The sequence below is a fragment of the Schistocerca cancellata genome, chromosome 1, assembly GCF_023864275.1.
Source record: "Schistocerca cancellata isolate TAMUIC-IGC-003103 chromosome 1, iqSchCanc2.1, whole genome shotgun sequence".
NCBI classification, from domain to species: domain Eukaryota; kingdom Metazoa; phylum Arthropoda; class Insecta; order Orthoptera; family Acrididae; genus Schistocerca; species Schistocerca cancellata.
Window position 1 is genome coordinate 514567212 of NC_064626.1, and position 16948 is coordinate 514584159.

At 37.0% G+C, this 16948-nt stretch overlaps 1 protein-coding gene and 1 non-coding gene across 2 annotated transcripts in view; both read right to left on the reverse strand.

The window, feature by feature from the left end:
• Positions 1-270: 270 nt before the first annotated feature.
• Positions 271-16948, reverse strand: part of LOC126178507 (mpv17-like protein 2) — a 41069-nt gene continuing 24391 nt past the window's right edge. The window contains exons 3-4 of the mRNA XM_049924538.1: positions 5919-6063; positions 271-517 (exon numbers count right to left, since the gene is read on the reverse strand). Of these exons, the coding sequence (XP_049780495.1) occupies positions 5929-6063 (135 nt within the window). The 3' untranslated portion in view covers positions 271-517; positions 5919-5928. The remainder of the gene's footprint in view (positions 518-5918; positions 6064-16948) is intronic.
• Trnas-cga (transfer RNA serine (anticodon CGA)) lies at positions 11837-11912 on the reverse strand. Its single transcript has one exon. It is a non-coding gene; the product is annotated as a tRNA-Ser (tRNA).

Genomic DNA, 16948 nt, shown 5'->3' on the forward strand with positions numbered 1-16948 from the left:
ACCATTACAGATTGCAAAAGTTGCAGACATATTCAAATTTCATTATAGATGTCTTCTTTAATGATACTTAGTGAAGACTAAGATTAAGTTTTTTTTTGTTAGTAGCCAACAATGATTGGTTGTTATTTATGAACCACAACATGTACCAGTATTAAAGAAAATTTCTGTTGTGTTAATTTTCAAGTAAAATTATCTTCATGTACTGTTGTCCCTCCAGTAACTATAACTGAGAGAACAGGTATAATATGTTCTACTGTACTCAGAACAGAATATTCATTGGTCACTGTGATGAGTGCAATTTTATTTATTCATCTGATAATTATCCCACTATTGTTCAAGCAAATGTATGTTAGAACGCATGCATGTGATTGTGCATCACGGACATGGGCTCTCAGTTGACTGGTCTCATACATTAGTGACATCTGCCTTCTACTGCTCTCTTCACTGGCACAGTATGCAGTAAAACCACACCCCTTGTTCAATATAAGTATTCCTTATGATGTCGTGATGGTACTGTCTGCAAATCCAATAAAAAATAAAAAATTAATATCCCACTATAATGTGGCTGTTCTTAACATCTCTAATATGTGGAAAGAATAACTCATCCTCACAATCTGTAATTTGCAATGGGCCTTCAGATCTATGTGCACAGTGTCTTTAGACTGAAAGTCATTTATCTTCTTTTGCAGCTACTGCAGTCCACACAAAGAGCTTAAGAACTATTGTTAGTGTCATGCTTCTGGTTTAAAAAATAATTATGTACTAGCTGCACAAAGATAATTGCCCTTTGCAGACTAATTTTATATAACAAACAACTTATTCCTCTAAAAGATGGTTGCCAACAAGGTCGGGAAAATGTTCTAAACTCTGCAGGAATTCACTGTTTGTTGTGAAGGTGGGAAGCATTGCTTGGGCAGTAGAAGTAGGGTGATACAGTATATGTGCCTTTTAATGTATGTCAATGCTTTTATAAGGTTTGTTTAAGACATTCAGAATGGCCTGTAGATCATCATCTGAGCTAACCAAAACAACATTATTAATGGTGTTATGCATTCAATACCATTAGTAGAATATACCTTTTTCTGGAACTTAAGTCCTTTTAGGTTGAGTAACCCTCAGTTAGTCCTGCACTATATTTCTATACTCTGTGGTACTTGCTTTGACAAGATGAATGATTGCACCAATAAATATTGCAAATGGTGGGGTGACCAAATATCTCTGTTTTATCACATATCACAAATTCAAATGATTTTCAGTATCCATTACTGGAAAGAACACAGCCTTTCGCACTGTTGTGCAGCAATCAAATAACCTTAATGTAGTTTTATGGGTTGCCAATTAATCCTAGTTTCCTCTAGAGTTCATCTCAGCTTACTGAGCAAAAGCCTTCACAAGGCATGTCAAGGTTTTGCTTTCTGCATTTTTCTTGCAGCCTGATACTGAAGATTTCACCGGTAACTGAGAGCACTTAAATTCCAGTTCAAAACTGCTGCAATAATGCAAAATCTAGATGTAATACAAACAATATTTAAAACACTATAACTGATACAAACATATAGCGAACTTCTGAACATACCTTTGGCAGGTTTGGCAAGAAGCTCTTCATGAAATATGTGAATTATTTAAAACATTCTCAGTTTTCTTGCTGCGTCAATTCAGGATAAAATCTCAAGCTTTTGATGATATCCTCCATTGTCATCGTCAGGAGCAACTGACTGTCTTCTCTGCTGCTATGGTAGCCTTTTTATAGCCTGTGGACTGCTTCTGATTGGTTGGCTTGTGATTGGTTGGTGATTACGTACTGCTATCGCAGATGGTGTCGATGTGTGTGCCGGTGGAGCCACCACTTCCATTGGAACGTAAACCTTGGAAGGAACATCTTTGCTGCTACTCTGCATCAAGGGCTCTTTTCCATGCACAGCTCAGATGGTATCCGCTATCGCGGTTAAAGTTCTTTTGGCTCATTCCTATTTCAACAGCCTCCTTAATAAAAGGATCCCTGTACGTGGAGGCATGGGACAGAATTTTTGTTTCATCGAACAATATTTTATGCTTGTTCGTGAGGCTGTGCTCTGCAATTGCCAATTTCTCCAGTCTCTATGTTTAATATGGTGTTGGTGTTCTGCACAGCGGTCGGAAACGGTACAAATGGTCTGACCTATATAATTGCTTCCACACTCGCAGGGGATATTATAAACTCCAGGAGCCCTAAGGCTGAGATTGTCCTTAACAGGGCACATCATCTCCTTAATTTTCTTAGGACGACGAAAAATCGGTCTTATACCACATCTACGCAGGACTCTTCCTATTTTGCTGGAAACAGCGCCACAAAAAGGAAGAACGCAATCGGTGTTTCATCCTGTGAGTGTGCAGCATTTTCACGTTTCCTTTTTTTGGAGAACACTGTCTTTATATTGCGGGCACCATAGCCATTCTTTCAGAACACATACTTCAGATGGTTAATCTCGGACCTTAAATGGTCCTCATCAGAACCAGTTTTTGCTCTATATACCAACGTGTTCAAAATGGCTCTCTTCTGAGCAGGATGAGGGAAACTCTGTGCATTCAGGTATAAATCGGTATGTGTTGGCTTATGGTATACAGAGTGGCCAAAACACCCGTCCGCCTGTCGTCATACCAAAACGTCTAAGAAGGGCAATCTCCCTTCCTTCTCCATCTCGACAGTGAACTGGATGTTCGAATGTATGCTGTTCATATGTTCCATGAATTGTTCAAGAGCTTCTGCGCCGTGTGGCCAGATCATAAATGTATCGTCAACATAACGATAAAATAAGGATGAATGGAGGGGAGCCAAATTTAATGCATGTTCCTCAAAATTCTCCATAAAAAAGCTTGTCAGTGATGGAGAAAATGGAGAGCCCATCGCCATACCGTCTGTCATTTCACAAAATTTGTTACCATACATGAAGTAGGTGGTCGTCATCACATGCCGGAACAACTTTAAAGTTTCAGGAGGAAAAAGATCCGCCAGCATTTTCAAAGTGTCCTCCACCAGAACTTTTTTAAGCAGCGATGCCACATCCAGGCTGACTAAAATGTCATTTGGACCAACTCTAATCTGTTTCATTTTCTCAGGATATCGCCAAAAGCTTGAGATTTTATCCCAAATTGATCCGGCAAGAAAACTGAGAATGATCTATATGTAAGTGCTGTCACGAAAGGCTTCGTTCCCGTGTGCATTATTGTGCAAGAATTTCAACATTTTTCAATGTATAATACAAAATATTTAGTATTTTCTTCCAATTAATGCAATTATGGCTGAATGTTTTAGTTGTTTCAATACGGGAAAAGCAATGGTTAATTCGGTACTCTAGGCATTAAAGTGCTACACAGTTACATTACATTATTACTATAATTACTTAATGAGAAATTCATGTTGCAATTTCAGTGAGTTGACTTTTATGCTTACCTATACAGATTTCTGTGCTCTAAATATCTCAATTAATGCTGCACTTTCTGTAACAAGTACTACACTCTCAGAAGCAGCTCATATCACTAAAGGAGACAAAAACCGAGGTTTTTAAAATTAAAAATGCATACATCTAAGAGAGAAATTTGGAAAGTAAGTTCTGACTGAATACTGAATGGGGAAAAAAGGAGATACAGTGACCATATTGCACACTAATGTAAAGCTTTGGTAGTAATGCACCAAGCAGTTGAAAGAGATAACTGTGACATTGTGCCTGGTGCAGTAAAGGTTTTGTAATGGCCAATGTAATTTATAATCCTGTCAGTTGAAGTGTACAGAGAGCATTTGTTGTCTGTGGGTAAAAAAGGAAGACAACCCAAATACATTTACAACAAAATTTATTAAGATTATTGGAGAGAATGTTATGAGTGACAGTGCTATGAGACAACAGTGCAGAATGTCTTCAAACACTGTGTATGATCTGCCAAGGAGTGGGCAAACGTCTATAATTACCAATGAAATTGTACAAAATTGAGCAAAACATTCACAGAAAGTCACTGTTAACAATAATTAAATTATGTAGTCATTTGTCTCATTTTTCACAAACAATTTGCACCAACTAACATAATACTGCTGAAGTTTCGTGCGTTTTGAGTACCCAAATTAACTAATGACCATAACGTTAATAGAATGGACTTAGCTCTCATGTACCTGATTGTGGTGTCACCGCCAGACACCACACTTGCTAGGTGGTAGCCTTTAAATCGGCCGCGGTCCGTTAGTATACGTCGGACCCGCATGTCGCCACTATCAGTGATTGCAGACCGAGCACCGCCACACGGCAGGTCTAGAGAGACTTCCTAGCACTCGTCCCAGTTGTACAGCCGACTTTGCTAGCGATTGTTCACTGACAAATTACGCTCTCATTTGCCAATACAATAGTTAGCATAACCTTCAGCTACGTCATTTGCTACGACCTAGCAAGGCGCCATTACCAGTTACTATTGATGCTGTAAAACATGTACCATCAAGAGTGATGTTCACCATTTATGGATTAAAGTTAAGTATTCCAGCAGTTACGTACTATTTTTGCTAGTCTCATTACCTTGTCCTGTTCCAGACCTCACGCCAGCCTGCGTGAGCTTAAACGTGTGCCTTTCGGCTTCCTCCTAGTGGATTGGCTGTCTTGCCAGTCCACAACACTGATATAGTTCGCAGGCACACATGACTGTCTTCTCTATCACACTGTTACATTTAATGAGACAAGTTCTGTACATGAAAAATGAGAAAATGGTGGTCTATGGAGTGAACTCGCTTCAGTCAACCAAGGGAACCTTTGAAATACCACTATATATTTTCTTATAATAAGCTTGTGGTCAATGGCTTTTTGGGACAGGATCAGTGTGCTTTGGTTCAGTTTATGGTACAGAACACAATGACCATTTCCACAATGGTCAGTGAACCATTAATAAACCTATACTAAAAAGCATATTTCAAAACAATGAGACATATTTAGTTTCTGCATAGAAGCAGTAAAATTTGAAAACTTCTCACAAGTTTACCAATCTCCATACAGCTCTGATTTGGCTGCCACTAATACCTTTTTCCAAGCATGAAACAATGGCTGCTTTAATACACTTCACAAACTATGAGGAGAAATTATGTTGAAAACTACTTTGCTGTAAAAGTTTTAATGAGTATACAGCAAAAACTCATTACAGATGTTAGCCTTTTCATAATGGACCAAATTGAAGTTTTTTCAAAATTTTCCTCATATTTTAGCAAGCAAAGAAAATGGTAACATTTTTAAAGTTGAGGTTGGCAAATCTAAGAATTGAATGAGTTATGAACCTTAAAAGGAAAAGTGTCATTGTCATGATTCCATCCTGGATTTTCCATTATCTGAACTTTATGAAGATATATTTACACATGGAAATTTAGCAACACAGTTTAGCTCTCATTAAATCTGTATTCTGTGGTTAGCAACTTCTGGTTCTAAGCTCTTGAGATGACGTAGGTGCAGTAACTTCTCTCATGATATGATACAATCAAATCCAGTAAGAAATATAAAACTGAATATACTGTCATTATGGCCTATAGTTTGAAATTTTTGAAATGCCAGCCTATCATCAAATACCTATTAACCAAGCAAATAACAATTTTAGTGTCTGATCTTTGTTCTCAGTGCATGTTTTATAATGCTGTCAACACCAGCAGAACACTAGTGTGTGATATGTTTATGATTTACATGACTCAATTAACTCATAATAGCCAGAAGCAACAGTGTATTACACTGTGAGATGTTAATGATCTACACAACTCACTTAGCCTGCCAACACATTATTCACATGCTTGTTATATTATATGCTTCTAAGGGCCACAAAGCGTGTAATTTAAATTTACATCACGTGAGCTTGACTTAGTACATTTCATATATTGTAGTTTATTACATTACATGCTGAAATTAAAAGCTGTGTATGATGCTTACCTGATTTGTATCACATTTCATGCTTGATATATGACAGTAAAACATTGTACAGCGTTGTGACAAAGTTGACATACATTAATCTGTAAGTTGGAGGCACGAAGTAGAAATTAATGAACTGACTTGGAGGCCACACTAACCAATCCGCCTGAAAATTTAGTCAAATTATGAAAATTATGCTGTTAAATACAAGAATCATTAATCAGTATCATATGTTTATCAATATGAGAAATCTGAGGCTATTAGAATCATCAAGTTTTGATATAATAAGGGTATAGAAGTTGTTGAACACAGTATTTGCAAGTGGCTACCTGTTAGGAAGTACATCTTGTTGTGCTGAATATCTTGCGATATCTGTGTGCAGGTGGACAATATCTTATGTTTATCTCTCTTTCCCACTTCCAAATGAATGACAATATGTTATCCCCTTGCACATTTTTGTCTTGTTATCACTGATAATGGAATCTGTTCTTTGTCTTTTGTTTGAATGCCTTTTTTCCTTATCCAAATAATAAAACTTATTCATCACAAACTGTAATAATCCGAGTACAGTCTGTCCAACACCATTGAAAGGGAAACCATATTTTCTTCTGTGCTTTAAAACTTCCACTTCATCATCACACTCAGTCATACTGTAACTATGAAATCACAACTACCGGTTACTATTTGTGGCCTACAGTGAAGATGAAATAAAGATCCACAGCTAAAAATTCTGTCTGAAGTGTACAAGCCTTGCATCTTGACTTTACAATAACAAGAATGTAGAATTTTCCTACTTTGAAAATTACTTTCAAGTCTTAAAAATTTTATTTGATTACAGTGACTTAATTAGCAGCATAGTGCTGCTGGAAACCTCATGACAAGTGTACAGAATAATGTTACAGTAATCACAGGGAAAAAGTGAAATATGAGTTTAACTCCAAAAGTCATTTGAAATCAAAGCAATCAACAAAGTGGTTTTAAAGCAAAACAAACAAGTAAAATATGGCACAATGATGTCCAACAAGAAAGAAAATCACAGAAAGAGACGATTATTTATTAGCAACTCGTTTAAAAGAAACTAAACCTGAAAACATGATTTGCTATTGTTTTGTCATTGATTCTATATTTTCATATTACTAAAAATGAAATTATAATAATGTACTTTTAAAAACATGAGATGCCTCTCTACAAAAAAATGTCTATATTACACAAAATTTCATGAGTGGCCATGTTTAAACTGAAATCAAAGTCTTGAAGTCTGAAGGAAATGAAGTGTCATGTTACAGGACAAACTTAACAAAAAACTCAAGGAGGCTCCCTCTCTAGATACTTTCTGTAATGATAATGAGTTGTCTAAACAAAATGCACATAATTTTAAATTTCTTGTCCCAATTAATTAACACAACAGTAAGATATCTGAAAAAGTCCATAAGAAGAGCTATTTCAAGCTTCAGATAAGAACAACAAAAGACTCATGCGATTCTTCTATTATCAGAATGGTAGGAAGTTTAATTTGAAAACATGTGAAACTGAAACAGTGAACAGCTGATAAATGACAAATCTAACATGAAGAGTGCAGCCTTGGACATCTGGTGGTCAGAAACCCCTGTGCTCTACCATGAATTCCAAATAGAGCGATTAGGAGTAACGATGTATGAAGTGTACCAGAAAACTTCTGCAAGACAGTAACTCCCAGTATTTCTAACTTCCAGTTCATGTTTCAAGCTCTATAACCTACATACCCAATTAAGGGTATTTCCACACACTGGCCAGAAGAAAGGCAGATTTTTTTGACAGTATCCCTCTGAGAAGTCCCCACCCAGAGATCCAAATGGAGAACCATTTTAGCTAAGAAATATTTTACCTAGAAAATGAGATTATTATTCAGATGTACGGTAGAGCTGCATGACTCATGAAATACAACAGCTATGGTTTTCCCTTACTTTCATTTGTGCTGTGGTACCAACACAACAAAGGCCAAACAGAATTATGTCACAAAGCTAGATCAGTCAGTCATCCAAACTGTCAGCCCTGTAACTGCTGAAAAGGCTGATGCACCTCTTCGGGAGCCATATATCAGTCTGGGCTCTTGACAGATACCCTTCCAGTGCGGTTGCACCTGCTATGGTATGGTATGGTATGGTATGGTATGGTATGGTATGTATCATTGAGCCATATAAGATCCATAGTTTGTGGGAGACTTATCCTCATAGGGGAAAGAAAATACAAAATGTTTTTATGGAAATGATAACAGTAATTTTTGTGCCAATAAGTAGGAATAGTTTTAAGGCCCAATAGTTGGTTTTCTAAATGCCAATGGCACAGCTAACAACATGATAGTTAAATTAACTTGGTTTTTAAGACTCAGTCATTGGGAGCATGAACTAAATTAAAAAAAAAAGATTTTGCTTTGGGAATCAAATCAATCAATCTCTTTATTCATCCGTTAACAATATACATTGTATGGATGTAGTCAATTACAATACAGTTTCTTATCTTTAATTTGTTTCAAAAACTTGGATAAGTTTTGTATGTATAAAGTTTTGTATATATAAAAAATATTACTTTTCCATATTCAGATATTCTTCCATGCTATAAAAACTATCTGTTAGTTAAAATTGTTTAAGAACTACCTTGAATTTATGAAATTCTTTAATTTTCTTTATTGTAGAAGCAATGCACTAAAAAGTATTTTGGGCTGGTAGTTTACACTTTTTTGGTAGAGTGCTCCTTTGTGGGTGTCTCTGTGAAAATCATCCCTGTTCTTTGTTTCATGGTTATGAACATGATTATTTAATGTTGAAAATTTCTGATGAGTTTTCAGAAAGCATACACATTCATAGATGTATAAGCTAGGAAGAGTCATTATTTTAAATTCTTTAAATATGACACTCTGCAGAGAACCCCTTTCATTAATCTAACAGCCCTTTATTGAAGTTTGAAAGACTGTTTTGCCGTACCTGTATTTCCCCAGAAGATCACACTATATCTAAGCAAACTGTTCATGTAAGCATAATAGGCACATAGCAATGATTCAGTGTTGCAGCATTCCCGAAGCATTCTTAGCACATAGCAGCATTTACTTAATTTTTTACTCAAAACTTCTAGATGCTTTTCCCATCTCAAGTGCTCATCCACCCATATACCGAGGAATTTTGTGTGTGGAGCTTGTGCAATAACATACTTCCCTAACTCAGCTTTTACTCTTCTTCTAGTGTTGATATGAGGATCTATCTAATATTTATCTCATCAAGACCAAACTTTATGGATTCTAGCACCTCATAACGTTTCTTGAACTAATTTCAACCTGGTCTTGTCGGGAATTTAAGTGTAAAATACCTTGGGTAGGCCAGCACACCCAGAATAATTTGACACAAACTGAAGTTACAAGAAAAAAATTTGTAGGGCAAACACTGTTTAACTCTAAGGTACGTAGTCATAGAAAAAGTAACTGAAAAACATTTTATCTCTGTTTCATCAAGACTATCTGAAACCAAAACTCTGAATTCCATATCTATTTTTGTCAAGAAGTTTTCCTGAATTTATAAGTTGCGTAACTCTTCCATTGAACAAGTGACTTAAATCTCAAACTCTTACTTATGTAAAAAAATGAGGAGGTGTAAGACAACAACAAACATGAGATTTATGCCAGAGAAAATGCAAATTTTATATGGCAAGTTTACAAAGCAAACTTTGTATGCTAAGTTTATAATTTTTTCACACATCAAAACCTACATTTTTTCCTCTTGAAACAGAAGTCAATAAATGAGACAAGTATGGGGGTTAATAAACTGAGCCATATTATTAATAGATTTAGCTGCTTATGGTGCATGTTCCATCCGTTCTGTGCTTTGCCGCATATAAGTAGTAGAATGAGTTGCACAGATGGTGCATGGCTCAATAGAAAGAGTTGCAGTTCCGTGCAAGCTGTATGAACATGAAAAAGAGCAATGTTGTGACATCAAAATATAGCTACCAAAACTGTAGAAAAATGAGTCTAATTTTCCTAGTCTCTTTGGAATAATTTCATTCTCACTAAAAAAAATGTGTTTTCAGTTACAGCAGGCATCAACATTAATTCCTCAAGTTATCATATGATTTCAGTTAGTTTTTCCAATAGAGACTGTCACATGATGTCCACCATGTGTTGAGAATACTGCTGATCCCACTGCCCCCCCTTTTTTTTTTTAACAAACTGTATAACCAGTATTTAAACTTTTCCTCATCAGAAAATGTTTCACATTATTATATATATTTAACAATACCTTCAAAAACTTAAGAGAGGTTTCACAACAAATTTGACAGAAAAAAGAGGAAATTATAAATGAAATTCTAGCAGCAGAGAATATTTATAATAACTGAAGAAAATTGGTATGGTAGAGAGTATGCATGTCATTTGGCATAGCAAAAACAACACTGGTGCCATCACTCAGAAGAAAAACAGTACATACAGGTACTGCATCTCTGAGTTTCACCCTTCTTGGAGGTTTCTTCTCATACCTGTGCCATGCTGAGAAGAAAGACTGGGGACCAAAAGCTTTCTGAGAGCATCCTTTCTCCTTTCTAAGGACTTCAGTGTGGAAGGGCAAACAGACCATTTCTGTGTGTGCTACTCTTTTTTTGGGTTTCTGTGCATGAGAGAAATCTTGTATTTTCTAGTGTTTTTAAAATCTCACTTATCACAATACCATTAATATTTGCATACTCAGCATTAACATTTAAGCAAGAATCAGTTTAAGGCAGCAGAGGAACAGTTAGAAAAAATAACAAAGCCCCAGTATGACTCCTTGGAGAACTCATGAAATGTTAAACTTAAATGATGAAGGGAGAAAATAAAAAAAATGCAGACAGGGTCATTCCACATCAAATCACGTAAGTCATGTCACCTGTCATCTCAGACTTTCATGAAACTTTGCACATTTGCTTATATACTTATAACATAAGAATCTGTGAAAAATCTTTTTGCTCTCAGACTAAAACTTTTTTATATCGAATTTTAAATGTTGTGATATTCTGATAAGTCAGCCCTGCAAGAAAGTCAATGCAAAATGTTACTTATCTACATAAATGGTTTATGAAGCTTCTGATTTGGATTTTATCATTAGTTAAGAGAACCACATATGTAACTGACATGGAATTATTTAAGCAGTAAAGCTACAAAGAACAATATAAAAAAATTAATATTTGTCACCTTCCAATTTCCAGAAAAAGTACAGACACATTGGAAAAATGCTTATATCATGTTTCTCCTACCTGGTGGGAACTTATAATTGGTCTTAAATAATTCCCAAGACAGTACACACTGTAATAAAATAAAATTATTAATGGGTTTTTCTATGAATGGACACACAAATAAAACTGAAATCACAATACTTTGTGTTGTGATGAAAAAATAATAATTATTATTATTATTCTAAGAAAGATCATTCATACCCGACATCGACTGTTTCAGATTTTCACAAAACTTTTCCTACTTGCTAATTTCTGTATGGCAATAGTCAATGCAAAACTTCTCCACATAACATTATGTAGTTTGAGGGGAAAAAATGGAACTTTTTTACAAACGTAAATGCCTCAACTGAAGTTTTTCATTTGGATTGCGTTACTTCAGACAATAATAATAATAATAATAATAATAATAATAATAATAACAGAAAGTATCTTATATTCAACATATCACTGTCATATTTCCCCAGATGTCACAGAGGGGAAGTATTTTTATTGGAAAAAAATTAAGAACTATTTTTGACTTATGGGAATATAGAAAATCAACCTAAGCTGTTGTGGTCCAAACAATGATTTTTAAATTTGTAAGACACTTTCTGACAGTTGATACAAGATTTATTTTTATTGAAACTCTATTGTTGTTATAAAAAAACAAGAAGCCTTCTGAGTTTTGAGACATATTGGATGTTAAACTTCCTGGCAGATTAAAACTGTGTGCGGACCGAGACTCGAACTCGGGACCTTTGCCTTTCGTGGGCAAGTGCTCTACCAACTGAGCTACCCAAGCACGACTCACACCCCGTTCTCACAGCAGGTCCCAAGTTCGAGTCTCGGTCCAGCACACAGTTTTAATCTGCCAGGAAGTTTCACATCAGCGCACACTCCACTGCAGAGTGAAAATCTCATTCTGGAAACATCCCCCAGGCTGTGGCTAAGCCATGTCTCCACAATATCCTTTCTTTCAGGAGTGCTAGTTCTGCATGGTTCACAGGAAAGCTTCTGTTAAGTTTGGAAGGTAGGAGACAAGGTACTGGCAGAAGTAAAGCTGTGAGGATGGGGCGTGAGTCGTGCTTGGGTAGCTCAGTTGGTAGAGCACTTGCCTGCGAAAGGCAAAGGTCCCGAGTTTGAGTCTCGGTCTGCACACAGTTTTAATCTGCCAGGAAGTTTCACATCAGTGCACACTCTGCTGCAGAGTGAAAATCTCATATTGGATGTTGATTTAACATATATCACATCACTGTTCAGAAGGTCATTCAAATGAGATTATGTAAACTGACAACCTATAGTAAGGCTGCCTCATGGAAGTATAGAGCCAAAAGTTATAAACTTAATTGAGACATTTTCATTACAAGGTTTAACTTTATTTATGATGTCAAAATAGCATCTTTAAACAACAATTACTCTAGCAACACAATTGCTAATTTAAAACGCAGATGTTAAGCAGTGAAGATCCCTGAAACTATCAATGAAACTTCTTAAGAGCATCTCTGTTTTTAATCCACTGTGACAAATTATATTTTGTTAATTACACATGCTTTTCATTAAAGTAATATATTCTGCCTAATGATGTTGATTTGGGTACACCAACAGCACATAAAATGTTTTCCAAAGGCACAAAACAAGGGTCTTCCTTCTCAGGCCAAAATAATGTGACTCCTGTTCCAGGTGGGTGGAGAAAAAGTAGTTCAGAGTCACCTTCTTCATTACACACATTTCTGATGAAGGCAAAGTACCACCTGTCATCATATACAGCTGCTACAAAAGAATTTTGTTGAGGACGAGTGCATGTCCATTGAGGGACATTTTCATTGAATAAAAAAATTAAGGAAGGCTTTTCAGGAGAAGTTACTCTTCTAATCTCTAAAGAAACACAAGAAAGTGGTTTGTAATGGTGAAAATTCCTGGTACCAGGTATTGTGCGGGTTGCCAAAATCTCTTCTCAAGATTCTTGCATAGGAAATCTACATTGACTTCCTCTAAGAAGTGAAAAAACGTTTGTCAATATTAGCTTTGCAGAAATCGAAAAACACCAGATGTAGCTATTATTTGTGCATCACCTGCCAGTTTAAGACTAGCTCTTCTTAATATATGTTTTATAGTTCCTCCCAAACCATCGCACACAGATTTACCGTGGCAAGTAGCAAAAAAGCAATGAACAGTGTCTATTTTGACAAACTGCCCATTGGCTTCTGTCTCGGGTTCTTCGGCCGACGTTCATCTAATGATTTTTCTGACGTTTCGCCAGCACAAGTGGCTGGCATTGTCAAAGCTTCACCCTCCATTGCCAGTGGTGAACTGGAGACGAGCTCGTGGCTGCAGGCTATATGTACCTGGCGCGCCAACCTCCGAGGGCTTCTCCGCGGTCATTTCCGGTGCGGTTCTCCTCTTGCTACCTGCGACGGTCGTTCGCTGCAGTACGGAAAGCCAGGATCCGTTTACCTTAAGGCTTTCCTCTTTCTTGTTGAAACTGTTCGCGTGTTTTTAGATTTCTACAGCTTCTCTGAACAAGCGCGTGTGATAGTGCTGCTCTACAGCCAGAACTTCCGTGTTGTCGAATTTTATTACGTGGTCGGTCTCATTCAGTGCGTGCTCTGTCACGGTCGATTTCTCCACCTGCCCCAACCTGCAATGTCGCTTATGCTCTTTGATCCTGGTGTTAATTGATCATCCAGTCATTCCATTTTCTATTTTTCTGTTAAGCAGCACATCAATCAGTGAAATAATGCACTATCTTTACTAGTGTGTAATGTTGTGCCAGCCACTTAACCGTTTCTTTCTGGACAGCATTTACAAATCCTACATCATCATGTTCCGTGTCATCACTTATAAACCAGTTCTTCACTATTATCAAGTTACTTTCTTCATTTAGCACATACACACACACAGGATGGATTGTACAGCTGCTTCTTGTCCAGTGGTAACTCTGAATTTCATTCTGAATTACAAAACTGTACTTTTCAGCAAAGTCCAATCACAGAATTGCTTTTTCCAGAGTTAGATTTTCTTTCAATTTTTTCAATGATTTTGACTGACACTTAGATATAAATGAGTGTGGTTTAAGTGCCTGTAATTCTGTTACCAACAAGTCTATGTATTCATCAACAGTAGCAGATGGCTTTGCCAATTCTGCCCGATGATCTATGTTTATCCACTGGCTGAAGTCAATTTCATTATCAGCATCTTTGTAAGCTAATTTCTGTTGTAATAATTCTGAAAGTTTGTCATCACTGGGGCGCTTAGTGCAGTAATTAAGCATGCAGTCTTAGTTTTCAGAGACACATGCAAGAAATTTTATAAGTTTCTTGTATATTTCTTCAATGTGTTCCACATCCATAAGCAGGTTTGGATTCTCTCACTTAAAACAAGAGTGCAGTTCCCTTAAGTTACAAATGATGAGTCTTTTTTGCATATAAACATTCTTCTGAATGCTAACTTTGTCTTTTGCTCCTGGTAACATTCTAGTATATTCATAATTTTGGTAGAAATCGGTGACAATCTTTACCTCTTATCAGCAATAACTTTCCCCCTTTTTGGTTAGTAATTGATAAAACACCCATTTCTGTTTTCAGTTTCCTTTCTTGTCGAAGCACATACTCACTAACATTGAATTCTTACATTATGTTTTCTTTTGACCAAGAGGCTAAGATTAAAATTTGAATTTTTTCAGGTACTCTTACATTAGCCACTTTTTCTGTCATTAACAATGTCATGGCCTCAAAATATTTGGTTTTCTTAACAATTTCATTATCAAATTTTTCTTCTCTATGGTCAGAATCTTCAATACTGCAGTCTAATGCCCAGCACACTTCTCTTTCCAAAACATGCTTCACTTTTTCTAGCTTCTTTTTGCCATATGAAGCCTTGCTGTGATTTGGAATGGAGCAAAGTTTTAAGGGAGAGCACCCCAAATCATGTAAAGTTTTATTTGCGTCCTCAATACTTTGTCAGCCGGTCTCATTCCAGAATCCGTCCCAGTCCCGTCTGTCTCGGTTGGTCAGACTCAGCCTTCTTCACGTGGCCACTTGTCGCAGTTCCATTGCCAACTGCTTATAGTTAGTTCAGTGTGGAGTTAGTGTTCACTTTGCACACCCATTCTTGACCTGTTTCAAACCTTTTTTGAGCTCTGAACTTCTGGTTCTTTACGTATTCTATTCAGCGTACACGACCAGTAATTAAAATGTATTTTATAATTATGTAAATTACATAAAAATTACATGGTATGTAATACATACATCTTTTCAGGTAACAAAATGGCATAACAGCTTACTTGATTATTTTGATAAACAGCAGAAGAAATACTTGCAAAAAGGCAAGATTTCTTTGTTATTACACATGCAAAGGACGTCGGCCATTTTCTCTCTCTCTCTCTCTCTCTCTCTCTCTCTCTCTCTCTCTCTCTCTCTCTCTCTCTTTTATTATTAATCCAAGGTAAAAGAGCATGTTCATTGTTAGAGAAGGCAGACTGACTTACAACCGAATGAAGCCCACACTTCGTAATCGAGTGTATGGTGTCACATTCTGTATGGATAATATGATAACTTCTACAATATTATTTCAGTGGTACAGGGTGGCGCACGAAAAATCGGCCCCAAGTACTAGACTGCTCACTGTCGCTTACCAATCGTCATCTATTGTTTCGAAGTCGTTCGCATTAGCTTATTTGTTATTTCTTCACTGCCTAATTATTACATGTTTATCCATTCTGCTCATAGCAGTCAACAAATTGTGCGTAATTGGCAAGAAGTCTGTACTGGGAGCCAGTTTATCATGTGCCACCCGATATTATTTCACTGTGATCAGCCACATAACACTATAATTGGCTAAACGAGATGTTCTGCAGAATCTCGAAAATTACAAGTGTGTGAGAATTCCGTTATGAATAAAAACTCTGTACTCCATGGGGGAGGCAAGTGCCCCCTCTTTGCGCCTTCCATTTTCAGTCACCTATGCTACTAATTTTCAATTTTTCATAAGAACCATATACCAAGCACAATGAACGGTGAATGAGTAAAAATAAATGGTTCCCAAAAAGAGCAATCACCAGTGAACTAGTTCCCAAGGATGAATGAGTTTGCCCATCTCTATTGGTGACCTAGTGGGGTGGTGGGGATGGGGATGGTGGTGGTGGTGGTGGTGGTGGTGGGGGCAGAGGCTACAGCAAGGAAGGAAAGAGGGAGGAGGGGGAGGGAGAAGAGGTGAAGATGCTAGAGAAGGAGAGCTCCCCCAAATGGCTCACACTATAGAAACAATTGACAAAAGGAGGACAAACCACAAGAGGGACCACAAAATTCACAAAAAAAGGAAGAATAAAAGGAGAGTGGAAATGCTACACAAGACTGTAAGGAAATAGTGAAATCTAGGGACTAGCCAGGTCACTGTAAAGAGAAACACTGAGGGAGAAAGAGGGGGGGGGGGGGGGCAGGAGGGTGAGGAGCTAGGTTGGGAAAGAGTGGACAAGGGGAAAGGGAAGGGAATGCAACCATGAAGACATGAGAGGCTGCAACAGTTCAGGGCTCCGTGCACACTAGATACATGCCCATGAAAGAGCTGTGGGTTTTTTGGAAACGGAAAATCTGCTCTGTGAAAATCAACATGGATTCCAAAATTTGATTGCTTTGTTCAAGCATGAGATACAGAGTACCATAAACAATGGTGCCCAAATTGATGCAGTGTTTCTAGATTTTCATGAGGCTTTAGGTACAATTCTGCACTGTCATTTAATCAACAAAATACAAGATTATCGAGTTCGGGATCAGATTCACAATTCTACCTAGGACTTCCTCACAGACAGAATTAAATATGCCATTCTTAATGGGGTAAAACTG